General features: G+C 42.6%; 1 protein-coding gene across 3 annotated transcripts in view; it reads right to left on the reverse strand.

Annotated features, from left to right (window-relative positions):
* PIEZO2 (piezo type mechanosensitive ion channel component 2) overlaps positions 1-26531 on the reverse strand; it is a 460524-nt gene that overhangs the window by 58121 nt on the left and 375872 nt on the right. For 2 of the 3 annotated variants that reach the window (XM_031658679.1, XM_031658680.1), the window contains 9 exons: positions 26382-26483; positions 24733-24898; positions 19189-19432; positions 16657-16753; positions 15044-15203; positions 10722-10811; positions 9058-9179; positions 7625-7696; positions 2906-3012 (listed from right to left, as the gene is read on the reverse strand). In XM_031658679.1, the coding sequence (XP_031514539.1) occupies positions 2906-3012; positions 7625-7696; positions 9058-9179; positions 10722-10811; positions 15044-15203; positions 16657-16753; positions 19189-19432; positions 24733-24898; positions 26382-26483 (1160 nt within the window). Of the gene's footprint in view, positions 1-1538; positions 1638-2905; positions 3013-7624; positions 7697-9057; positions 9180-10721; positions 10812-15043; positions 15204-16656; positions 16754-19188; positions 19433-24732; positions 24899-26381; positions 26484-26531 lie in introns of all 3 variants that reach the window. The other variant, XM_031658678.1, reaches the window with a different exon arrangement.

A 26531-nucleotide genomic window follows, 5' to 3' on the forward strand; every position in this document is an offset into this window, starting at 1 on the left:
ACCTTGGCCTCCCAAAGTGCTGGGATTACAGGCGTAAGCCACTGTGCCCAGCCAGAACTTCCCAATTCTTACTTTGCAGCTGCACCTGTCAACCAGCTGGATGGGCCTCTCTGGAAAATCAGACACAAGCTCCACGAACCAGTAGTAGAAAAGTATATGGAAATTTACATGAAAGACCTTTGAGCTCTCTAAAGAGCTGCTACCAGTAGCATGCGTTCCTGACTTTATCTTAAATTTTACTATATATATCAGGGGAAAATAGGATTCGTTTTACTAACAACTTATGCGAAAATGCATTTATTCTTTAAGACAGGGAGAGCTTTATCAGAGTGGAGATCCTTAACTGAAACTGGTGAAGTTTCATCATCTGTCCTTTGATTCAGGTGTGGTCTAGCACCTTCTTTATGTTGTCTGTAAGATAATTTTTTAAAAAAGAAACTAAGATGGGGGATAATTACATTGTTATATTTTATTTAAATAAATTCTTAAAGATGAATTGGGAAAGTCATATGGTAGTCATAGAAAAGAAAAGGAAAAGAATTTGGGGGAAGCAGAAATGGTAAATACTACACTAAAAAACAGGATCCTGGCATTTTAAAAGCAGAAGGAACCTGGAGGTGTGGATGCTGCTACTCAAGGCCCAGCCACGGTTGTGCTTCCCATGAGAGCTTGAGGGAAATGCACAATGTGAGGTCCCATAGGATCTGCTGAATCAGAACCTGCATTTAAATTAAGATCCCAGGGTGAAATGTGTGAAGCACTGGTCTATGTCACTATCGAACTGCTTGGTTAGCAGTGGAGGGACATACAGACCAAAGCATTTTAGTGGCTGCCCCTGACTGAGTTCGGGAGAAAGGGCTTTCTATAAAATGTAAGAATAGGAATTCATTATTAATGTTTTTCCGTAACGAAGTGACTACAGCATAGGTAGCTGAGTAACTTCAATTGTGCATTAGATTAATCAACAAATAACTTTTGACAGTATAATCAAAAGCCCTAGCACGGATCTGTGGTAGTGAGGAGCCCGCAGACTGCACTGGCTGGATCAGCCCAGGGAGAAGCTGGCTGTACCGAGTGCAGAAACTGGAAGATAGAGACTGAAAGGGACTCGAAAGAGAGATAGAATAAAAGACATCTTTTATTAACTTATCCAGAATTTTACCAGCTTTCTGAGAAAAATTATCACCTTTTTTACTCATCAGAACTGATGCATGCAACCAGATGTGCCCCTTTTAAAATGAGATGTGACTTAGGCAACACCATGAGGAGGATGGAAAGTCTATCTGTATCTGCATTTTCTCTTTCTACTTTTCGATAGTCTCTGGTGTCCACTTAAGAACAAGAGTCAAATAATAAGAACTTTGGCTTCTAAGAACTTGTTTTGGAAAACTTTTTCTAATATTTTACGTTCCTGTAATTCCTTCATGGTACCATCTATAGAACCGAGAAAATGCAGAGATAGGGCAATAAAGGTATATTTCTCTACAGTTCTACAGAGCAGAGAGTCACACACTACACATCAGTAAAACATCAAATACCTTTGCAGCTCTGATTAAATACTGAAGAATAGTTTTGGGAAGTTTAATGACAGACTTTGGCAAGGCTAAAATGGCTGATGCAAACTTCCCAATAGCTCTCTACAAAGAAGGACAAAGCAAGAGTAATTAGTAGAAAAAAACAAAAACTAGTAATTTAATATATGATGTCAGTATGAATCCGTCTCTACTGTGACACCAACTAGGTTAAAAGGTGCCAGTCACTGAAGCTGGAATAAAATGTGCTCTGCTTGTAAATTAGGAATAAAGAAAATAGTCAATCATTGCATGTAATCCATCCAACATAGTGAAGTTGTTCATGTTCTCTCCTTGGCTGCATGATGAGTGGTGGTTAGAATAAAACTCTTTCGAATAAAAATAAATGAGTTAAGTCATTAGTATAAGCCTGTTGGAAACATGTGCAAAAACTCGATCATGAAGAAACAGACACGAAGCAATGGGGGAAGAAAGCAAGCATGAGACCAAGGTGTCTCTACGGAGAATTCAGTTTTTCAATGTCACTGGGAAAACAAAGCATGGATGGGCCCCACCCACTTGAGAAGGCCTGGGCAAAAAACTGACGACCTTATCATGGGCATATCATGTGGCTTGATGGACATCATTCTATGTGCCTCATAGGAAAACAAATGGGAAATAACAGCCCTAGTATGTAGTTGATTGATAAAAGAAACACAGACCAATTTTCATTCTATACGTAACTCTAATGACAAAGCCTCATCTTTAACAAGCATTGATTCACATTCACTCAATATGCTACATTAGGCTGGTGAGCTATAGCTGAGAATGGGACAGCAGGTTCTAAAACAGAAAGGTAGCTAAGCTGAAGAAACCAGAACTGTGCCACGTATTTTTATTACTAGTTCAATATATTCTCAAATCTTTAGCAATACATATGAAATGGTTTTCAAACTTTGAAGCAATATTTAAATGATCATTTGCTCCAAAACAAAGAAAGGATTTTGTTTTATCGCCTATCTCACATATTGAAATGTAAGTCCAAGCAATCCAAAGCAATGCCAGAGAAATCTTTTTCACTTCCTGCTTGCAAGAAAAATGTTGAGTTCACCCAACGAAGCTTTATTTTTTGTTTATAGTATCAGAAACTGTTTCAGTGCAAGTGAATGAAAACCTGGCCTGCACACGGTTCTTACTTGACACTAATTACGGTGTTGCTGGGAGCAGGCATCATTATAATTTCATTAGAAATAAAGAACGGCAGATGTAAATCAGAAGTTTCGGGGGAGCTATGACATATGAATATGACAGTAGGCGTCCTAGGCCTGCAATCAAGGTCTGTCAATAAGAAAAGCTCTTCCAACTAGTAAAGGAATGATTTTCCCCATAATTACCTGGAATGCTGACCTTCGTGGAGGCTCTTCATCTTCCTTCTTTAATTCTTCCTCTTCCTCCTCTTCACTATCCGTTTCAAACAAATAATAATCTCCACTCCTGACCACTAAGTGAAACAAAATATTCACTTATTTCTTGAAAGACATATAAGGAAATTGGGGGCTTATTAATGAAATGTCCCCTAAAGATACACAAATTGTCCATAAGAGAACCAGAACGAGAGATGTTGGCAGAGAGGAAAACACACGAGATGAAGAGAACTCATCTTCGGCTAATGCTACGTGGTGTTGGCATGTTGGGTCTACAGAGTATGAGGCCTTGTCTTTGCCATATAAGAGAATTGGCCACTACAGGGTGGTTCTGGTATGTTCTCCCTTCTTCATTGTAAATTTTACATAGATGAAGCAGATCAACTCTGCAGTAACCAGTTTTGTTACCTTGATGACCAAAATAACTGAACACTATCATTTCAAAATTCAGCAATTTTGGTCTTTAGACAAGGCCAAAGTGAGGTGGAGGATCAGGCTTTGTCTGAATGGGCCCAAACCGTTGCAGATAAGCCAATCAGGACGATTCAGGACCAAGGTCAGTGTCACCAACCTCCTCCTTCACTTTATACTGTGCAGACCTGACTTCTCCACATGTAACACAAGGGACAAAACATACATGACAAGACATTTCAAAAAACAAACAAACAAAAAAAACACCCACACACTGCCATGAGGACGAAATGGGCAGGTAACATTGAAAACAAAATAATACAACACAACAACAACGACAGTAACAACAAAAACACCAACAACAGCGCTCTGGCTGCTTCTACGTGTCATAGCCCTGAGACAGACTGAAAATGGCAGACAGGGTCCATAGGGTTTACAACTGCGAGGCTTCTGGTCAACAAGGAACTCCCCAGCAGCTTTCTGAAATTTGAGGAGCACTCTACTGACCATAAGACACAAAGCACAAACAGTATGGATCGTCTTTGCCTTGTCTGATGCTTTCCCTGCAAGAACATAATGCCTGTGTCAAGAGTTGGGAGCAGAGAAAACTACAACGTACAGAGATTTAAGGAAATTTAATAAATTAAATCTTTATCAGTTTGATCATTATTTTAAGTCTATCAGAGAAAAGAGGCCCAGCATATACATTTCTGATTCTACAAGTAATGTTCCATCATTGCAGGAAAACATATTTTCAAATTATATTCAGGTTTTCAAATGCTCAGGTATCTTTTGGATGACATATTGTGATATCTTAAGTTATCTTTTGGGCCTATACATTTTAAGGTAATGGAAAACCTTGGCTTGTTTAAAATTAGTTGCTTGAATATCACTTCACATGGCCAAAAGTTAAGTAATTTTGCCCACGATTTCAGAAGAATCTGAAGCCTCCATTCATGAAGATACAGAGTGGGTGAATTGGGCCTTATATCCTTGAACAGAAGCACTGTCATTTGTTTTTTTCATTTTGAAGAAAGAACCAGGCCCAGAGTACTGGGTCCAGGCCTTAAGAAATAAATGCAATACAACACAAGTGAGAATAAGCAAGAACAAACCAAAGTTACAGCATTACATTTGACAGTGAAAAAGACCATTAAAGTAATGCCTTCACATAAGCCGAGAGATTCGCAGGAAAGTGACGTGGACTCTACATCACGTGGTTGTTTGGGAAAAACACAGACAATTATAAGATTGAGCATTTTACCCTCATTATAAGTTCCAAAATCAACATTAGCTTAAATTGTATTCAATCATACCTTCAATAACTTTTATTCATCTGGACAAGTTCAAAAGGTTTTCATCTCAAGCAGTTGTAACACTGGTTTTATCATTAGAAACCACCAATATTGGCTGGGCTTGGGTCACGCCTGTAATCCCAGCACTTTGGGAGGCCGAGGTGGGCGGATCACGAGGTCAGAAGATAGAGACCATCCTCGTTAACACGGTGAAACCCTGTCTCTACTAAAAATACAAAAAATTAGCCAGGCGCGGTGGCAGGCACCTGTAATCCCAGCTACTCAGGAGGCTGAGGCAGGAGAATGGCATGAACCCAGGAAGCTGGAGCTGTAGTGAGCCGAGATCGCCATTGCACTCCAGCCTGGAGTGACAGAGCCAGATTCCGCCTCAAAAAAAAAAAAAAAAAAAGAAACCACCAATATTTATGTGAACTAGTAGAATTATCCCATAATAAAAAAGAAAACGTAAAAAAGTCTCTTATTTCCTTATAAAATGTTATTGAAATGAAACTAGGAAAATAAGAGCATATTTTCATTCATGCCATCTGTTAAATAGTAGAAAAGCTCTTATACACTTGTTTGTTAGCTCAGACCTGACTGCACCAGTCCACATACATATCATGGATGTTGATGTTACTGCTAAATTATTAAGTTTGAAATTAACTTTTTAAATTCCACCACTTTTATCCTCAGAACTTGGCCCTCTGTTTCAGATAATTATCAATAAGATGAAGTTTGGTATTAACTGAGGCAGTACTGAACCAGTATTGAAACACAGCATTGGAATGGAAGGTATCATTGAACAGCAATAATGCAATCTTATGTGTGTACATAGGTATGGAAGTAGGAGATTTGTCCCTGTACAGACCATGCTAAGATCTTCACTGCTTACCAATAACATCAAGAACATAGCAACATTTTTGTATTGTCAATAGACTTACACATGTGTATCCAACTACACTAATTCTTGCACTTGGCTTCTCTAAGAAATCGTTGTTTGAAAACCCAGTAACTCAAAAGATCAAATTAAGGGCTTCAAACAAAGTACTTCCAGATCTAAAGATAAATTCTGGAACTCATCATAGACACAACAATAAAGCACACATTCTTTCCCTTTCATTCTTCATTTGCTTGTAAAAAGAAATATATTTTGCAGCAAAAAATTTAACGCCACAGTCTGAAGGATTCCAAACTATGAATTACACACATTTCTGCATTATTGCATCATAAGGTTTTGTAACAAGGCACATTTAGTTTAACATCAATCTTCAAGAACTTGATATAATGAGGGTGAAATGAACCAGAAAATCTAAAATCAACAACCTTCATAGGAAGTTCTTTGAATTATTACAACTTGTAAGATAGCTATCAAAGACCATATCCAATTCCTTTGCAAATGCAATTTTTAGATGAGGAAAGGAAAGGCAACCACAATGACTGCAGTGGGAATTTACCCCAGGTGAAGTGAAAAAACATCCAATATGACACAATCTTGAAATGGATAGGTCTCTCTAAACTAGCAGAGGCCCTTTAAAAACATAAAGACAAGCACAGTTTACTTGTGACTTGATAGAAACAGGCATCTTGTGAACTGCATTACCAGATTGTTAGCGTGACCGTCATGCCCTGAACAGTAAATAAGAGTCACATTGGACTCGGAATGGAATCTTTTGTCTTTGGACTTGGGGAGAAAATTAAATAAAACTCTTTATAATCTTGTGTTTTTCTTTTTTTTTTTGTCATAATGTTGAAATTCAATATTTAGAATTAAATTTGATTACATCCAGATATGCCAAGCAAATTTCAAATATTGCTTCATTAAACCAGCCTTCTAATTTAGAAAATTATGTCTTGGGAGAGAAAGCCAATGTCAGATCTATGTGAAGCCAATAATTAGGTATGGGAAGAAGTTCTAATTTATTTGATTTCCTAGTGATTCTAAATATCCTCCTAGTAGATTCACTCCTACAACTGTGTGATGTTATTTGTCTCAGTGATATTCCTTGTCCGATTAGATTAGCTACAAGTATGGAGACATCGTGTGAGATATAAAAGACTGAAGAAGACATTATATGTGACTTGCAAAATAATAATTATTCAATATTCTAAGAAATGTAAAGAGGACTGGATTGGAATCGGTCATTCCACTATAATGCCATTGACCTATAGTGATATTTCCTTTGCTAAGCAGAGCAAATATAGCCACCAAGCTCCAGAATTCCTCATTCATCTCTATGATCAGGAGGGAAACACATTGCATTCTATGTAGCTATCAGGATCTGCTTTTAAAAATCGTTTTCTGGTTTTTGCTGTTCATTGGTCATCTCTGAGCATCAGGAGGCTTGAAGGTTGTGCCGCATTTGGGCATTGGAATTTGGAGTACCTTTTTGAAACTGGGGAGGAGGCGAAGTAAGAAAGTGAGTGCATTTTAAGTTATCCCTCATTTTTCTATTTAATAAATTGCCAAAAATCCTCAAATGCAAATAAAATCAAAGCTGTGGGAATGACGGGAGGGGAGGCTCACTGGCATCCATGCCTCGTGCCTTACAGAGAGGGTCACTGACACTTTGAATAGAATGACTATCCTTACATCAGAGTCCAAGGTGGAGCTCAAGCTCATTTGTAGTAAGGGTATTTAGCCATAAAATATGCACGTGAATAGGGCTCTAGACCTCAGAATTGGACAATATAATATTCAATTCTTCTTCCCTTGCTGAGCCCAGAAGTTGTGCTCTAGAGTCTATAAGCCACACGTTTGGCTTTCTTCAGCCAGCACAGGAATGTTTGTGCTGACGTCCCTGGAAGAATTGGACCTCAGGCTCAAAGACCCACTGACATTGAAATTTTCCTACACTCCGACCCTCTATCAAGTCACAAGGATCAAACCATGTATGGAACACATGGGTCATGGGAACGCCTGAATTCTGGTCAAGGATATAAGGGTTAGAGTTGATAAGGTTGTAAGAGGATCGAGAAAACCTACTGGAAGCATGATCAACCCAAGGCCGCCACCACTGCTTTTTTTTGCCCTTGGCTTTCTGTTTGTCTGCTTCTCCTAAAATAAAATACGTCCAAATATTAATTCGTATAAAGTGAGAAAACAAATATTGAAAACCACGCTTTAACAACTCAATTGTCAAATCTAGATAAATTGCAAAAGTATATCAGAGGTCAGGTAAGGAACTATATTGAATCTGAAAAATACACATGTATTAACAGTCAATTTCACAAGATAAATACTAATTGTCCTTTTAACAGTATGCTACATTTTCACTTTCTTCTTAGTGACTAAGGGCATATAAAGACATTAAAAAAGAAAGGATTACCTGTCAAAAATACATCTCACATTGAATATTCCATTGAATTAACAGAAAGGAAGCATCCCCCAAATTTTATAGAATCATTTACTGGCAAATAATTTGTTAAAGTACATAAACTACAATAAGTAGAATTTTTTCTTGTGATTATTTTAATGCATGGCTGGAAAATATAAATTTCCTGGTCACGAATAGATACTATGCACTGGGAAAATATCATGCATTATTTCTCCATTCCATTCACATAGAGAAGCATGCAAGCCTCTACAAAAGATCCTTTAAACTTTAATTTGATATAATAAATCTATAATTAGATATAATCAATATATATTTCATGGTAAGTTTCATTTGAGCAGGCAATAATTGAATGATATTTTAGGTACCAATATTCAGGTGCCACATAAAATACACATATATATTTCATTTCCATATAAAATTTATAGAAATAAAAGATAATAGTAGACTATATATCGGAAATATATCCCTTAAAGAAACAAATTAAGCGGGCTGGGCGTGGTGGCTCACGCCTGTAATCCCAGCACTTTGGGAGGCCAAGGCGGGCGGATCACGAGGTCAGGAGATTGAGACCATCTGGGCTAACCCAGTGAAACCCCATCTCTGCTAAAATACAAAAAAATAAGCCGGGCGTGGTGGCGGGCATCTGTAGTCCCAGCTATTTGGGAGCCTGAGGCAGGAGAATGGTGTGAACCTGGGAGGCGGAGCTTTCAGTGAGCCAAGATCGCGCCCCTCACTCCAGCCTGGGTGACAGAGCGAGACTCCATCTCAAAACAAATAAACACAACAAAACAAAAAAAGAAACAAGCAAAATCCTGCCAATCTACTGCAGAAACAGATGTCTGTGGAACAAAAGCTAGGTTATGTGTTTGTTAAAGCTATCTTGCTGAAGAGTAGATACTTGTAATTGATTTATCAAATATATACTTTATGAAACTAATGAATGTATATAAAGCCTGCTGAATCAAAAAAGTATTGATAATCTTGGCAGAATAACAAGTAATGTTATTTTACAGCCCTGCTCAATATCAAGCTACTATTCAATGTTAAGGTACTTGAATAAGAGGAAAATGTCTTGACATACTTTCATCATCCTCTTCAGAGAGTTTTTGCATGTCCTGGCCTTCCCCTGGCTCTTGGGTCAAGCTGAGCATCCTCTCCTTACCCTTTTTATATTTCTGTTGCCTGGCCTTGATGCGATCCATCCTATAAAGTAAAATAACATTAGTAATGCCAAGAACACATTCATTGTTCTCATGTGGTCAGTACTTTGGACTTACGCTGGTATGTATGTAGCTAAATTCATGGACAAATCACTTTGGAATATTTGGGAATTGTACAATGGTTGCTCATTAGCAACAAGTATCCCTTTCTTTTATATACATACTTGTGTGTGTGTGTGTGTGTGTGTGCGCGCGCGTGTGTTTTTGGGTCTGTATTCCCACGTTATTTGGCACTGCATAGATGCTAATCTTAATAGTATGATCAATAATGATTATGCTAAAGTTAGGTAAGCTATACTTGATGTCCACTCACATCTTGTATCATAGTCAGCTTGAACATTGCATATTATGAAATACAAGTCCTTTATTCTCCCAAGTTTTGCATTCTTAAACAAATGGAAAGATTTAGCAAAGAGAATTACAGTAACAGACCTCACTTATGGGAAATTAGGAACATATTCTAAACGTGAGTCCAAATTTTTTACTCTTCTAGGCCTGATTTGGATAACTAGAAACACCAGTAAAAACAGTTGTACCATATTGCATTTACATTATAATTTTTTATATATAATTTATATATAATTTATGTCTTTATGAAAATAATCATGCTGTGGAATAATCTAATTTATACTAAGAAATATTTCTGCGTGGGAAAAAACGCTGGGAAATAAGGTCAGAATGAGATAAAACTGCCTTAGCAAACTTAGGGAACTTTCCCAGTGGGCAAATGGTGTCTCCATTTTCTTGGGAAAAGTGTCTAGGCTTATAATTCCATGGCCATCGCCTTTTAAACCTGGTTCCCAAACAGTCCTCAGAGGTTCCATCATTGCTGGAAAATTCACTCTAAGAAGATTCTTTTCCATGGAATTCCCAAGTCTCCAGAGTGGAGTCAGTCTACCCTTTGGCTCATCCAGAATGGGATAGTGGGAAAAACCTTAGATGGGATATAAAGAACCCTGGCTTATATTTCTAGTGTTGCCTCTAGTTAGTATTGACTCTAAGTCATCTAATACCAGGGTCATCAGTTTCCTTCCAAAGAGACTGGATGATATTATCTAAAACTATGCTTCCAAAGCTGACTCCACATTTACCCCCTTAGAGGAAATGGATGCTTATATCAAGTACTTGGCACTGAGCAAGACCCTGTCTCATTTATTAGCTAGTTTAATCTTTACAAAAACCCAGGAAGGCAGAATTGTGAGTCCAGAAAACTCAAATTTAGAGAACCTAAATGACCTGTTCAAGGTTCTAAAGTAAGTCACAGAGCTAGCAACTGATCCCTGGTCCTCTGCAAGAGAGCGCCCATCTCCACCATCCTGGAGCGATCGTTCTGTTAAACTGCTTTCACTTTCAGTCTAGTGGCATGAGCAATTGCCCCCGCACAAGAATAAATAAATAGGAAGTTGTGAAAGTCCATACATATATATTTTTCAGGGGTTTGAGGCTCCCCAAGAGTGGAGCACCAGCTGAATGTGGTCACACAATCAGGAGACGGAAGGAGGATGAGCATCAGTAGCATCCTTACTGTCGCTTCAGCTGGTCCATGGACTTCTTCTCTTCCTCAATTCTTGCCTTCACAGCTTTTACAATTGTGGCCTGGAAAAGTTCAGCTCCTCTAAAGGGGAAGTGGAAACATGAACAAGTCAGTATTCTTGCCATTGTTGTTCATCTCTTCCTGAAAATTATCACTAAGGGTTAGAAAACATAACATCTCTTTATGGCAGCTGCTTGTAGTTTCCTGGCTGGGAGCGGGAGTCAACAAGGCCCCTTCTAGAGGCCTTTTCCTACTAGGCTAACAGGGCACAGCCTTCCCCCTGGGAGTGAAGAGGCTGCTCACAAGCCCGGTAGTGAAGATCGGTGAAGAGAAAGTGTTTTGTATTCTCCAAGACACTGAAGCCCACGAGCCTCTTCAAACCTGTCCCACTAAACGTTAGACTTCAGTAAAGCATTCTCACCTGACCTTATTGCAGTTATACCAAGGGGAGAAATTTGCAAAAAGGGTACATTCCGATTCATTTTCTACTCAGTGAGCAGAAACTGGGGATTCCTTCAGGGACTATGTGAAGGCCAAGTTCCTGCTCCATCTGCGGGACTTGTAGTCTCTTGTCCCTGATTCTCTTCTTCCTGTCATTCCACTCCCTTCTGTTCTTTCTCACTTTTCAGGTCAACTTCAGTGTCTCCATAAATCTCCTCAACGTTCTTCATATTCTCAGCTCTGTCACACTATTACGTGCTTCACAAATCCCAGATCTGCAGGAACCTGACGGTGTGCCCGCCCTGTCCTGAGAGGGGCTGTTGGCAGCTGCTGGAAAAAACACCCGCCTGGGCAGACGGTTCTCTGCAGAGCCCCCGACTCCTTGGAGTTGTCTGCTTCTCCACAGTGGCTGTTTCAAACTCTGCTACGCTTTTCTCAAGTCTTTGAAGTCTGTGGAGTGGATTTTCACTCCTAAATGACCTAACTTCCTGCTTCCCAGAGGGAACACAAATCTTAAGGCAGTAAGTTGCTCAGTTTCCTGCACCATCCCTCCCACAGGAGTCCTGCAGGGATAGTGGAAGAGGTACCATTCACCTGCCTAGGCCTGCCTTGTGCTCCAGGTCCCTTCCCCACCCCTAGCCTGGGGGACACAAAATTCCTGCTTCTCTCTCTTGTTGCTTTTCCAACCTTTCCATCAGTACTGAATTCTGTCCATAAACATGCAAATGTGCTCAAGTCTTGCTAACCTTAAAAAAAAGAAAAAGAAAACCCATACATCCCCACATCCCACATTTTCCTATGCAGGGACTTACATCGCTCCCCCTTCACAGTCAGATGTCTTGAGGTCTTGTCTCTAAGCTTTACAACTCCCACCTCTGCTTGTTGCTGTCTGACTTTGACCCCACTGTCAAGGTCACCAATTTCAATGTTCAGTTGTTATTTTTGTCCTTATATAACCTATCTGATGGACTTCCACTTGGAAAGAATCTTCCTCAGGCTCCTAAGGCAACGTGCTCTCCTAGTTTTCTTTTTCCTTTGTGGCTTAGGCTGCTTAGTCTTCTTTACAACCTCTTTCTTTGCCCATCTCTCAAACATGAATGTTCCCCAGGGTTCTCTTCTCATTTTTCACACCCCCTCTCAGCAGCTGCAACTCACCTCCTTCAATTCTATCTGTGCGATGATGGCACTCCATCTACTCTCTTCTCCAAGCCTGTCCATGCATCTGCCCACTGCACTTCCCAACTGGTTGAGTTTCATGTGCCCATGAGACCTACAACTCCACAGCTGCGGTCGGTCTTCTCTCCCTGTTTGAGTTCCTATATTTGGGACTGGCACCACTGTTTGGCTAAGCCAGAATCCTGGGCACATCACCCTCTATGCTTCCCTTTCTGTCACCGTCTCCCTTCCTTCCAAGCAGTTTTCCAGCTGTGCCTATTTTGCCTCTGGAACATCTTTCTCAGTGATCCCATCCTGGTCTAGCTGCTACTTCCATCCTGAATTATCATTGCAGCTGCTTAGCTGTCTTTGTGCCTACAGTGCTGCCTATACCCATCTGTTCTCAATACCACAGAGTGAGCTTCCTGAAATGCAAATACAGTCATACCACTTGCTTGTTTAAACACTGCAAGGCCTTTCTAAGACTGTGGGAGTATTTCTAAAGACATAATCCTGGATGATAGCCCCCCAAGGACCTGGTCTCTCCTGACCTGGAGCTTATCGCTCACCACTCACTGTTCTCATCTTCCAATCTCAGTGCTGCAGTCACTGTGAGCTTCTGATGGCCACTTCCCTCCGTAGCTTCACTGGGCTGCTTCCCCTGCCTTCTCCTCTGACTAACTCCTCTTCATCCTTCAGCCTGCACTGGGAATGGAAGGCCACCTGGTTCACACCCCTGCAGCTGGTTATATTCCCTTGATATGACCTCATGGCTCCCGGAGTGTCTCCTACCGTCACACCTGCTGTCGTCTGAATGTCTGCATCCCCTACAATTCACATGTGGAAATCCTGACTCCCAAGGTGACGGACAGGAGGTGAGGCCTTTTGGAGTTGATTGAGCGGAAAAGCAGAGCCCTCCTGAATGGGATTACTGTCTTCATAAAAGAAGCCCAAGGGAGGTCTCTTGCCCCTTCTACCAAAATAGGATGCAGTGCGAAGACGGCCATCTATGAGGAAGTGGGCCCCAGGCTGACACTGAATCTGCCTGAACCTTGACGTTGGACTTTCCAGCCTCTGGAACTGTAAGAAATAAGTGTCTACTGTTTACAGACCACCTACTTTATGGTATTTTTGTTATGTCGACCCAAATGGACTGAGACAATACCAGGTGTACTGCAGTAGAATTGCTTGCTCACGTGCCACTTGCCTGCAGGTCTGTGAGCTCTGTGAGGGCAGAGGTGAGCATCACCTCTTTGTAACAGAGTAGGAAGTGGAAAAATGGATGCATGAATGAATGTGAATTCTTTGGACACACTATTATGAGTTCAATGCTTATTTATCAACTCATGGCTTTTCTTTAATAGGCATGAACTGTACTCTGAACCACAGTTATCGCTCTTACTATAACATGAAGGGCATGATTTCTAAATCATTGTGACAACTTCGGGAAAAAGACACTGGGGAACATTCACATTTGACAGATGGGCAAAGAAAGAGGTTGCAAAAAAGACCTAGAAGCCTGAACCACAAGGGAAAAGGGGAAATTAGGAGAGCACATTGCCTTAGAAGCCTGACGAAGACTGTTTTTAAGTGGAAGTTCATCAGATAGGTTATATAAGGACCTCTGCAGACCAAATGTTTTGGGAAAGGCAAACAAGAGGCATTTACCTGCAAAAATACCAGCTGTTTATGTACAAGTAAATAAGGTTACTATTGGGATGAAACATTGTATTCTGCTCTGAAAAAAATGTCCTGGGTATTAGAAAATGATTATAACAATGAATTCCAGGGCAATGTGGTACACAAAGTCATTGTCATCCACAGAATGAGGGCTAGGTGTGCCACGAGGCTCCTCTGACTAACTGCAGGTCCCCGACTAGGGCCTCTTTCTATTTGACTCCAAGTTAGGTAACAGAGGCTGACAACTGCCATCATATAAATGGACCTTGGAAATAAACATTGTGTTTATCTTGGCAGGGAAAGAGAACAGACTCTAGAAAAACTGTAGGTAAACACAGATATGTTAATCTAAACCTCAAGTCAAATGATAGATATTGGTAATTTCATATAATAGAACCCAGTATCCATCAGCTTATTCACACCAAGAATCTGATGGGACCTAGGCAAGGTCTGAGTTTCTGAGAGGAACAGACACAGCAGCTGGGGGCCACAGAGCTAGTCATCAACACCCAGCCGCCGCCTCAGGGCACTTCGCTTTATTACCTCTCCCCAGTCTTTTTTCCTAAACTTACAAGAGCAGGGGCAAAAACTGGAAGAAGAATAGAGCCTAGGAGGAAAAACAGGTAGTAATGCAAATTGTGTCAGTGGCTCAGAGAAGAAAAGCAGGCTAGTAGGGGGAGGTAGGTGTAAGATGGACTAAACTCTAGACCAGTGTGGCATACGTTACTGTTTTGTCTGAGACCAGACTGAGCCACTTTTAGAGAAGTGGTGGATTCTGAAAGGGCTCCAATTGACCAGTGAACCTCTGGCCTTCCATGGCATCCCCATTCCTTGTGAAGCCTGATGGTTACATAGGCTTTCCTGTTACTATTCTATTTTAAAGGCCTTGTGCTAAATTCTTCTTGGATTGGTTTTGCTGGAAGGGATTCTTTAACTTCTTGTGGGTTCTTGAAGCAAGCTCAGACAGAAATTACAGTGCAATATTATTTCAGGCACTTTTCTTGGGAGAAACCACCTGATTTCATGGCCCGACCCACCTTGACGCCAGAATCTGGGAAGCTTTTATATCAGCCACAACATGTAGGAAATAATAACTCATGAAAACTCTTCTTTGCAGCAGGAGGAAGGCAAAACATATGCTGTCCCAGATGATTCCTGCTTCCCCACTGGGTAGTGTACAGGGTGAATTAGCAGCAGCTGTAGTAACAGTAGAAAAACACAGAATAAAATTAACATCCATTTCCATTGCTATTTCATAAAATCTGGAGTACGGACAGGCTTGGGAAATACAGGCATGAAAGGAGCAGTCTGATGCTCTGACTGACTTATGAGTTGATTTATTTACAAGGAGGTCACACACTTCCAATCCAATATCAACACTGATTCATAAGGCTGACCATGCAGTGAACTCTTCACACTATACGGCTCAGGAGAGTCCCTTTAATATGGGAGTATTTCTCTCTCTCAGGAAGAAAGGCACCTCCAACAAGGGCCACAGAGAAATAATGTCCCAGTGCCAGAGGAAATGCTCTGATACAAAAGCAAACACCCATTCTGGGAATGGGCTATACCCAGGGGTGACCAGCAGAATAATGAACACAGCATGGCTTATTAGAAGGACTATCAGTAGTATGCCTTCTTTTAAGTGAAAAACAAAGTCCCAGTGAGGCTTTGGCAAAGTATAGTCTGAAATAGAAACCACATATTAAAAAAAAATGAATCTTTTTAAAAAAGACTGGGTGTGGTGGCTCACGTGTATAATCCCAGCACTTTGAGAGACTGAGGCAGGAGGACTGCTTGAGGCCAGGAGTTCAAGACCAACCTGGGCAATATCTCTACAAAAAAATTAAAAAATTAGCCAGGCATGGTGGTGCAGCTACTCAGGAGGCAGCTACTGTGGTCCCAGCTGCTCAGGAGGCAGAGGTGGGAGGATCGCTGGAGCCCAGGAGCTCAAGGTTACGGTGAGCTATGATTGTGCCACTGTAGTCCAGCCTGGGTAACAGAGACCCTGTCTGGAAATATTTTTTAAAAAATAGATAAATAGATAAATAATAATAAATAAATAGAGAGAGCACTGTGTCCAAGTAGCACCCATTCTGGGTGCCATGGTAGACCACTGTGATGTAGTCCTCAGTTCTGGTGCAAGAGGCAGGGTGGTGGCAATGACACTTCTGCCTTTGTCTTGGCAGGAGTCTAACTCTAGAAATCCTCATGCTCCTCCCAACTATTTCCCTGAGTTTGAAGCTCTCTGAGTTTCCTGAGGACAAGAGGAGCCTGAAGTCAGAGTTACTTAATGACCCAAGACGTTAAATGGAGCAACAGCAGGTTTGAGTGGGCTTCTGGAATCCTTCGTAATCATGACTCCAAAACTCTGGGGAGTTACTACAGCACTACATCCAACCTCCAGACCTCAGACTCAAGTCCTCAGCATTTCAGAAGTTTCAAGAAGACGATCAAAGAGGCTTAGCATAAGGCATCTCATGTTATAGACAACAGATTCACAATGTACTACAGTTCTATAGCCTCCATCTGGAGATAACTGACCCCACTTTCATATCTTTATGTGCTTTGGCCCACTTTTAAAATTAGAACAATACAACTATCCTCCCTCTTCTGCCTTTCTGCTTCCACATTTGCTTTTCATACTTACGCATTTGATAGCCTTTGACTGTGCAGGCCAGGCTGAAAGCTTGGATCAACCAACAACTATTGTGCACCAGTGTTCCAATGTATCCACATGCTCCTATCTGAAAAACAAAAGAGGGGGATAATTCTGAAGCTCTGCACCCAGAAAAAAAGGTGGTGTTTTATGATCCCAATGTGTGCAAGAATTCACAAGGTCTCAGTGATAATGATTCCAGGAGATGCCAATTGTACCTAAACATTCAGTCACCTTGTGATGCTGCTTCAGGAGTAGTAAATTCCTGGGAAAAATTAAACCGAACGAGTAAAGGAAAGGTCTTTCATGTAATGTTTTCTGTACTTGGAAGCACCAGTTTGTCAAGAGGAAGTCTTGGACGATCACAGAAATAAATCCCAACTCTGTGATAATTAATGGGTGTGCACTGAACCCTAGGACTTGGACTTTGGTACAGTTATTTTCTTACAAGCAAGACAAATATAACCTATGCTGTTCCCTGGAGGTCATCCCAGACCTAAGCTACAGGGTGTAGCTCTTAGAACAGAACAGAGTATGTACTTTGTGTCTTGTTTGACCAATTCTCTCGGTAAAGGAATATTTTTTTGTAAATTGGCAGGTGGTTATCTCATAACAATGAATTTTTTGTTACAGTTAAGTTTAAATCCTGAGCTGGAAAATGTTTAAACAAGTATGAATCATTGCAAGCCAATACATAAAGGTGACAGCTACATTGTGTGTGTTTCCTGGGAACATGTGAGGGAGGAGAATATCATTAGGATTTGCTCCCACAGCAGCGGTTACTCAGTATGGATTCCCCAGCCCTGGGAATATTCCAGTCCTACACCGTCATGTCCTGCTTTTGTTCCTGTTTTCCAGGCTAAAAATGCCTCCCCTCTTTGTCTCCCTGCAGACCCTTCAATCTGTTTATGAGGCTCTGATGAGTTCAAATGGCATCACCTCCAGGAAGCTTCTTCCCAGCTTATCTAAGCAAGATATTAGGCATCCTTTTTTCTCCTTTGTTTCTCAAAAATGTTGTAATAATTATTTAACAGATTGCATCATAATTATTTATAAGTAGGTCTACCTTCCTTTTTAGAATGTGAATTCTTTGAGGGCAAAACCTGAGAACTGTTTATCTCTTTTTCTTCAATACATCAAATAGTGCTCAGCAAAAAACAGGTCTACAATACAAGTTTACAGAATGAATGAATGAACAAACTTTGAATCTACACATTTCCCAAGCGTGGCTGTGAAATCAGCCTCTGGCAACAGATTCCTCACCATCAGACCGGCTTTAGAATGAACCAGCGTTCTGTTGTCCTGTCTCATGCTCTCTTCAGCAACTCTCAATGCTACTCCAAATGTAAATTGATGTCAGAGGGGTAAAAGTGACCAATAAAAGTCACTTTCACCATCACCTAGATTAACCTTTCAATGGACTTCAGACAAAATAAATTCTCCAAATACCTATTCATGGCTACATAAACGTGGCTTTCCAAGACTTCTAGACACAGTGATACACGTGCCCCCGCCAAAAATCAAGGAGATATCACAACTGAATTGCCTGGTGAGCTCATCCCTAAGCAGCTAGGAAGGAAGAAGCAGAAGATACTTCCTCACTGCTCTCTCAGTGCAACAGCAGTTACAGCCTGGGAGACACTGGCACGGGGATGAACTTTAAGTGAGCGCCAGTCAGAGACCGATTAACTCCTTCAGCTAAGGAGAGGTTGTTGCTTAATTTCCTGCAGCACTAAGTCACTGAAATGGTGTCACTGTGTCCTGATAGGTTGAAGCGACTCTGGAATTACCAGTGGGCAGTGTGAGTTACATGTCATGTTAGGGGAAGAGTTGTGTTCTGAGACATAGCTACTTCAGAGCAGAGCAGCCAAGCTTTGTCGGGGCCTGGTGTGTGGGGAGGGGGGGTTCCCTCAACCTTACATGGCTCTAGCTGTGTCCTAATCAGAATGTCTATACTCAGAGACAGCCAGACAGAAAGCTGCATTTTCTCTTCTATCTGCCCACATCTTATGAGTACATAAAACATTCTTGCCTGCAATAGCCCATTCCACCTCATTCCCTACCCCACCCAGTATCATAGAGAACCACGCCCATTTTATCTCACACTTCTACAGCTCTTTCTAGATAAGAGGGTTGCTTTTTGCCAACAGAATACAGCTTTTGAAAAGATTCAATGGCTCGAATTCAGCTCTTAACAGGGCCACTTCATAACTCATACTGGGAGTGATGACAAATTGTTCCTCAGAAGAGACAGAATTTTAATTAGTAAAAGACATTTTAGAATTTATTCCTATGAACACATATCCTTTAGCCATGTGACCTTGAAATGGTGAAAATGAGCCAAAAAGATTCTGTTTAATGTGGCAACACAGAGAAGAATAAATGGCTTTTCAATTCTGAATTTGCAGCATCTTATTTGGGGCTTTTAAGAGAGCAACATGACAAGCACTGGGCTTTTAATAGCCACCGAGCGGATTGTTTACTCTTACACGGAAAGTGTGTTATGCAGCGGGAACCACTTACTGACAGGATATTTTTCATCGTAATCACAAAAACGTTGTATGCGATCAGCCAGTCCCAGTAGCGCAGGATGCTCTTGATGGGTTTCAACAGCAAATCGCCCCCAAAGAGCAGGAAGTAGAAACAGGCCACCAGGTACCCCATGCAAAAGATGCTGATCCTGGTGGTCCCAGTGATGAAGATGATGGTGAGCACGAACCAGAAGAGGTAGCTGAAGACGATCACTTTGGACATGTCTAAGTAAGATCTGGAAAACAAAGCCAATGACAAAAGGACAACAACAACAAAACAAACAAAAGCAAAATCAGGAAAGTCTTTAACAAGGGAAGAAATTCATGCTCTCTACTGCACCTCGCATATCACACTGTGAGTTTTCATTTCATCCTGCTATCTAGGAAACCCTCAAATAGTAATAGACCAATAGATGAGTTGTGGAAACCGTGTGTACGCTTCTCGTCACCTTATTCAGGCCAAATTTCTCACAAACAACAACATCTTCTGCCTACCACTTGAGTACTCAAAATTCTCCTTTCTGTTTCTGTGGGAGGCATGAATAATTGTATGGCAAAAGAAATTCTAAGATACAGATGCCTTCTGGCTAGTGAAAGAAATGTTAAGAATGGATGAACTAGAAGGTAAACAAATTTATATTGAACACAAAGGTTTTATTACAGGTGGAAATCTTTCCCTACAGATGGGAGGAGGCGATTCTGAGCAACTATCCACAGCCATGGTGAGGCTTTTTTGTTCTTTCCAATACTCTGTTTTTGGAGGTCCTCGGGCTGAGTCAGGATTCCCTTTGCGGGCCACCCATCCCTGCTGCTTTCCTCATGGAAGGTGAAGCCAGCGTTCAGGTGTCAGTCTTGCAACAAGCAGCAGCTCTAGCCTGCGGGTCAATGTTATCTGACAGGAGTCACACCTATAGGCCAAGCCCTAACTGCATTTCTTGATTAGAACTTTTTGGTTTTGGGGGTTTTGCCTTGGTAGTTTCTTTTGGCACATGTGGGAAGAAGCAGAGGAGAACCAATTCTGGATTAATTCTTTGATTAATGGGTTCTTGTTTTGTAGGATGTTAGTGAGTAAACTGCTTAATAAAATATGCACCACACTTGAGCTATTCAGCATCATTAGGGGATGATTCTGAGTTGTGCCTTGGTACATTTCTCAGACAAGTAAACTTTTACCCTTTACCCTTTTTAAAGTAAAACGCTTAAATATGTTTATAATTCTTTTTTCTAAAATATATAAACCCTTCCTTGACTTCATAATGGAGAGTGAATGAAATGTCAGTATCTCCCTGTATCCCTGGATCATCACAAATAAAGGTGGTGATTTGTATGAGCCTAGGGGCCTTCTGAAGTGTGTGTGGTTTTAATTCAGTGGAAATGGGCTGCTGCCATTTTGAGTGTATGTGCAGGCCCATGTGTGACTGTGAGTACAGCTTATTCTTTCCATTCCTTCCTGGCCTGCAGCAGTCAATTCCCGCTTTACCAGCCCTGGCCTTCACATCTTGGCGCTGAACCCACTTTGGGTCCTGAATTCATAAAACTAAGCTTGTGAGGAGAACATGGAAAACATCAATAAACATGCTTCAAAGAAGAGCCTTAAGGATTTCTGAATAGAGAGACTGAACCCTGGTGACAGGTACTGTGGCTAAGGGGCCACCTAACTCTCAGGGCTCTGGCCACTTTCCAGAGATCCCAGGGTGCTGTGGAGCTGACCCCTGTTGGAGAGGAAGAGGGGAGCACGGCTGTGCTTCTGACCAGCAAGCATGTGCGCTGGCTTCCTACTCACTGCTGTGGCATTTGACAGATCACTTCCTGAGGGGGGTCACTTTGCTGGCAGTCCTCATTGAGAAACAGAACAACAATTTGAAATAACTAAAGCAAAAATCAGCTTTAAAAATCAGTGGCACACAAAAGCTTTCCATTGGAGTTATGATTTAGGTTTTTCATGAATACACTGAAAATACTTATGTTCCCTTTGCAATAGTAAATACTGGGCTGGACTGATTGTTTTCTAAGCATCACAGAGAAGAGGTAAAAATGGAAGTCTTACCTTAGATCAGTGCCTAGTTTAGTACTTAATTCACAAATAGAATGGTCAAGTCCATAAAGCATATTGTTTTAAAGCAAATTCACTTCCTGATTTACTCAATTTTTATTGAGCCTCTCGTGCTACCAAAAGGCACACAAGTGCTTAAACATTGATTTGGGAGCTGGATTGCTTGAGTTCCAATCCCAGTTCTGCTGTGGCCTACGTCTCATCTCGTCGCTGCAGTTTCCTCCTCTCCACAATGGGGATAACAGCATGACCTCCTTGGGCTGGGGTAAAATGGCTCCATGTGTGCAAAGCCTGGACCAGAGCCTGGTGCAAAGGCAGTAGCAGGTGACTGACAGTTATCTGTATTGGTATATGCATTATGGGCTGAGAACTGTAAGTAGGGGGATGGGGACAAATACAAAAGCAAGTTAGACGTGATCTTCACCCTAAGGCTACACCTTAGAAGTGGGGATAAGACGGGTTCTTCAGATACCAACACCAGTCAGAAGATGATCCACACCATGTAAACAGGAATCTCTGGAAGACTGGAAGCTGGAGAGTGACTCCATGTGTGGGGTCGGCCAGCTCGGGTACTATCAGTGAACTACCTCCACATGGATGGCATGTGTGCCGTGACTGCATGAGCCTCTCACTGCAACCTCGTGTGGCTCAATAGGGTAGACACTAATCAGTGAGGATGAGAGGTTAGGAAATTAGTCCCATGACATACAGCTAATAAGGGGGTATCAAAAGTCACAGCAGCTTCCTCAGATAACTGACTACAGTGGGCAGCTGAGTGGAGTCTTAGAGGCACTGAAAGACCGAAGATCTGACTGCAGAGGCAGAGTGGGCCTGCCCTCCATGAAGTTGGCCTTGGGTGACAAAATCTCAACATGGAAACCCAGGGAATGCAGAAAGGGTGAATGCATGGTGAAAGGTCAAGCATGGTTTAAATACAAATACTGTGAGGGAAACATGGCCCAGATCAGCTGTTATGAGGCTGGGCAGAATGGTGGAAGATAGAAAAGCTGCTAGGGAGACCTTGCATGGCCACAGGGGAGACACTGCTCAAGAAGAGCACAGGCACAAGATGGAATCTAGGGAGCCATTCCTCCTTAGTGCCCAGTGAATATAGGAAGTGAGGACGAGGAACAAGGGATGAGGAGGAGAGATGCGAGATGAGGAAGACGAATGGAGGATGAGGAGGAGGGATGGGGAATAAGGATGAGGGATGCAGGATGAGAGGAGGGATGGGATAAGGATGAGGGATGGAGGATGAGGAGGAGGGATGGGGATAAGGATGAGGGATGGAGGATGAGGAGGAGGGATGGATAAGGATGAGGGATGGAGGGATGAAGGAGGGATGGATATGGATGGATGGAAGGAGGAAGGGGATGGAAGAGGGATGAGGCATGGAAGATGAGAATGAGAAATGGAAGAGAAGGAGGGATGGATAAGGATTAGTGGATGGATGGAGGATGGATGGAGGGAGGATAAATAGAATGAGATGGAATGGATGAGGGATGAGGACAGGATAAATAGGGAGTGGAAGATGAATAAAGATGGATGGGTGGATGGATGGAATGGAGGAATGGAAGAATGGAGGATGAATGGAGGATGAATGAAGGATGGAAGAAGGAGTGGAGGGATAAGGAGGGATGGAAGAATGAGTGGTGGAAATGAGGGATGGAAGATGAGTAGGAGGAGTGGAAGATGAAGGAGGGATGAGGATGAGGCAGAGGCAAGAGGGATGAGGAGAGGGATGGGAGATAAGGATAAACTATGAAGATGAGGATGAAGGATGAGGGATAAAGGATGAGAATGAGGGGTGAAGATGAAGAGGAGGGATGCAGGATGAGAAAGAGAAATGGAGGATGAGGAGGAAGGATGGGGATGAGTAGGAGAAATGGGGGATGAGAATGAGCTATGGGGATGTAGATAAAGGATGAAAGATGAGGGCCGGGCGTGGTGGCTCACGCCTGTAATCCCTGCACTTTGGGAGGCCGAGGCGGGCGAATCATGAGGTCAGGAGATCGAGACCATCCTGGCCAACACGGTGGAAACCCCACCCTACTAAAAAATGCAAAAATTAACTGGCGTGGGTGGCGGGACACTGTAGTCCCAGCTACCGGGAGGCTGAGGCAGGAGTAGAACTCAGGAGGCGGAGCTTGCAGTGAGCCAAGATCGTGCCACTGCACTCCAGCCTGGGCGACAGAGCAAGACTCTGCCTCAAAAAAAAAAAAAAAAAAAAAAAAAAAGATGAGGAGGGATGGAGGAGGAGAAAGATGGAGGGATGGAGGGTGAGGAGGGGACATAGCCGTGATTTGGACGGATGAGTGGGACGAAGACATGAGGATGAGAAGGAGGGATGCAGGATGAGAAGGAGAAATGGAGGATAAGGAGGAGGGATGGGATAAAGATGAGCCATGGGGATGCGGATGAAGGATGAAAGATTGGGAGGAGGGATGAAAGATTAGGAGGAGGGATGGAGGATGAGGAGGAGGAATGGGGATAAGGATGAGGGATGAAGGATGAGAATGAGGGATGGAGATAAGGAAGGATGGATAAAGGAATGGATAAATGGATGGAGGGAGGAGGAAGAAGGAATGGAAGATGAGGAAGAGGAATGGGAATGAAGATGGGATGAAGGAATGGTGGATGAAAGAAATGGAGGTGGAGGGAAGGGATAAATGGGGAAAGATGGAATGGAAGATGAGGAAATGGGAAGGGATGGATGGAACATGGATGGAAAGAATGAGGGATAGAGGATGAGGAGGAAGGATGGAGATGAGAGGGAGGAAAGGGGGATGAGGATGTCCTATGGGGATGAGTATGAGGCATGGAGGATGGAGGGCAGCAGGATTAGGACTAAGAATGGGGATGAGGGATTAAGGATGAGTGGGAGGGATGGAGGATGAGAAGGAGGAATGGAGGGTGATGAGGAGGGATGGGGATAAGAATGAGAGATGGAGGATGAGAATAAGTGATGAAGATGAGGAAGAAGGCTGGAGGGTGAGGAGGAGGGGTGGGGTTAAGAATGAGCTGTGGAGATGAAGATGAAAAATGGAGGATGAGTAGGAGAGACAGAAGATGAGGAGAAGGGATGAGGATGAGGGATGAAAGATAAGGAAGAAAGATGGGGGATGAGGAAGAGGGAGGGAAGATGAGGATGAGCTATGGGGATGCAGAGGAGGGATAAGAGATGAGCGGGAGGACCCTCCACTGGAGAGCTGGTATTATTGGGACAAGTCAGCTTTGGTCTGAACAAGAGGAGGAGGACTGAGGCCATAAAGAGGTGGTTTACACGGACAAAAGCAGGTGCAGTGCTGTAATTCAGAGGCTTAGCCTCCAGGCTGCTGACTCACACTGTCCAGCATTTATTAGCTTCAGTGCATACAATTCAGCACATCTATTTCCAAAGTATAGCAGATAAAGTATAGAGGAGCAATGTAATGGAAATACACACATGAAAGTGGCTTTTAGCAAATGTGAAGCTCTTGTTACCTGCAGTGAATAAAATCTGGCACAGGGTTGTGTTGGCTAAAGGAGGCCGCATCAAGGTTCATGCAGATCTCGACATTGTCACCTGCCATGATTCGCACTGCAGCCTTGTTCTCATCCTCAAAAATCTGCCGTTGTAAGGAGGCGCACAGAAGCAGCATGAAGTCATCTGGCAAGACAGAGGTGAGGTCATGAAGCCACCTCATCCTCTTCCGATTTACATAATGCAACACACATTCATCACACAGCAACAGCCACTCCCCAGCTCCTAAGTGAGTTGTTTCCAAAGTTCATAGTAAAATTCATCCTGGAGTCCAATGTCGGGGCCAAGTCACACCTTCTCCACCTCGCAGGGCATAGAGTGACCACAGACACTCCAGGAGCTCACATGAGGAGTCTCTGGATTTTGTTTGCACATTGATGAGAGAAAGTATTGGGTGGTACTTACTAGTCTTCGTGAGTCTCTTAGAGCGCAGTGCTTACTTACATTTACCTCCCACCAGTTTTAAGGAGGTCACTTAAGCAATTTCCCCATCTTTATCTTTTTACGTGTGGCAGATGCAGATATTCATTTTTCTTTTTCTTTTTCTTTTTTTTTTTTAGACGGAGTGTCGCCCAGGCTGGAGTGCAGTGGCTCGATCTCAGCTCACTGCAAGCTCCACCTCCTGGGTTCACGCCATTCTCCTGCCTCAGCCTCGCATGTAGCTGGGATTACAGGTGCCCACCACCACGCTTAGCTAATGTTTTGTATTTTTAGTAGAGACAGGGTTTCACTGTGTTAGCCAGGATGGTCTTGATCTCCTGACTTCATGATCCACCCGCCTCGGCCTCCCAAAGTGCTGGGATTACAGGCGTGAGCCACTGCACCCGGCCTCATTTTTCTTTATCCTTTCCATCCCCCTTTCCATTTGCAACCAAAGATTCTCCCCAGAGCATAAGCCACACTACAGGCGTGGTGAGAGCAGGTGGAGGTGGTGGACCAGTGCCAGACAGTACAGAGCAGCCTGAGACAGCTGTCTTCCCAGCAACTGCCACAAAGGGCCTCAGGCCAAGCCTGCCTGACAGCCGGCACACAAGCTGCTTCCTTGCTTTTTAAATTAAACCTCAACTTGTTTAGGCAGGGCAGTCATTTGCATTTTCTGTAGCACCCAGTACCCTGGTCTTGGGGGAGCTGCTCTGACCTTTGGATCACCAGCTGCCCTGGGAAGGCCTTGGGGCTGCAGCCCAATTCTAGAGCAACTGAAATCTGGGAAGCATCTCCTAGCATCTGCTGCCCCATGTTCAGGGTTGATTTATCTGCACTGGGAGCAGAAACCACAAAGTCAGTAAACACAAAACACAAAGCCTTCCTCTCTGGCCTGTCTTTTGAAAGGTGGCTGCGTAGAGGTGTGTGTGTGTGTGTGTGTGTGTGTTTTGGGGGAAGTGAAATTATGCAAGGGAATATGGTATTTCAAACACTGATTTATTAATTTCGCAAGTGTAATAGGGTGAGTAGAAGCCATTAATGACCTGTGATCTTAATGCATAAGACAAGCCTTTACAAGATTATGAAGTCTAGTGGAAGACAAAAGGCACTAATGCATAGCACGGAAGAATGATTAGCAGTGACCCCGGATACCAGCACTCCGTGGCCCTGCAGTGGAAACACTTACAGACAAGAAACACAGGGTTGGGCCGCACAATGAAATCGGGGAAGTACAGCCACTTTATGATGTTGTCATTGAAGCTGGCACCCTTGAATCTCCACGGGTAATCTGCAGGGAGGGAAGTGGCGAACAGCACAATCAATACTCTTCTTCACC

Source organism: Papio anubis, chromosome 19 (genome assembly GCF_008728515.1).
Source record: "Papio anubis isolate 15944 chromosome 19, Panubis1.0, whole genome shotgun sequence".
NCBI lineage: Eukaryota > Metazoa > Chordata > Mammalia > Primates > Cercopithecidae > Papio > Papio anubis.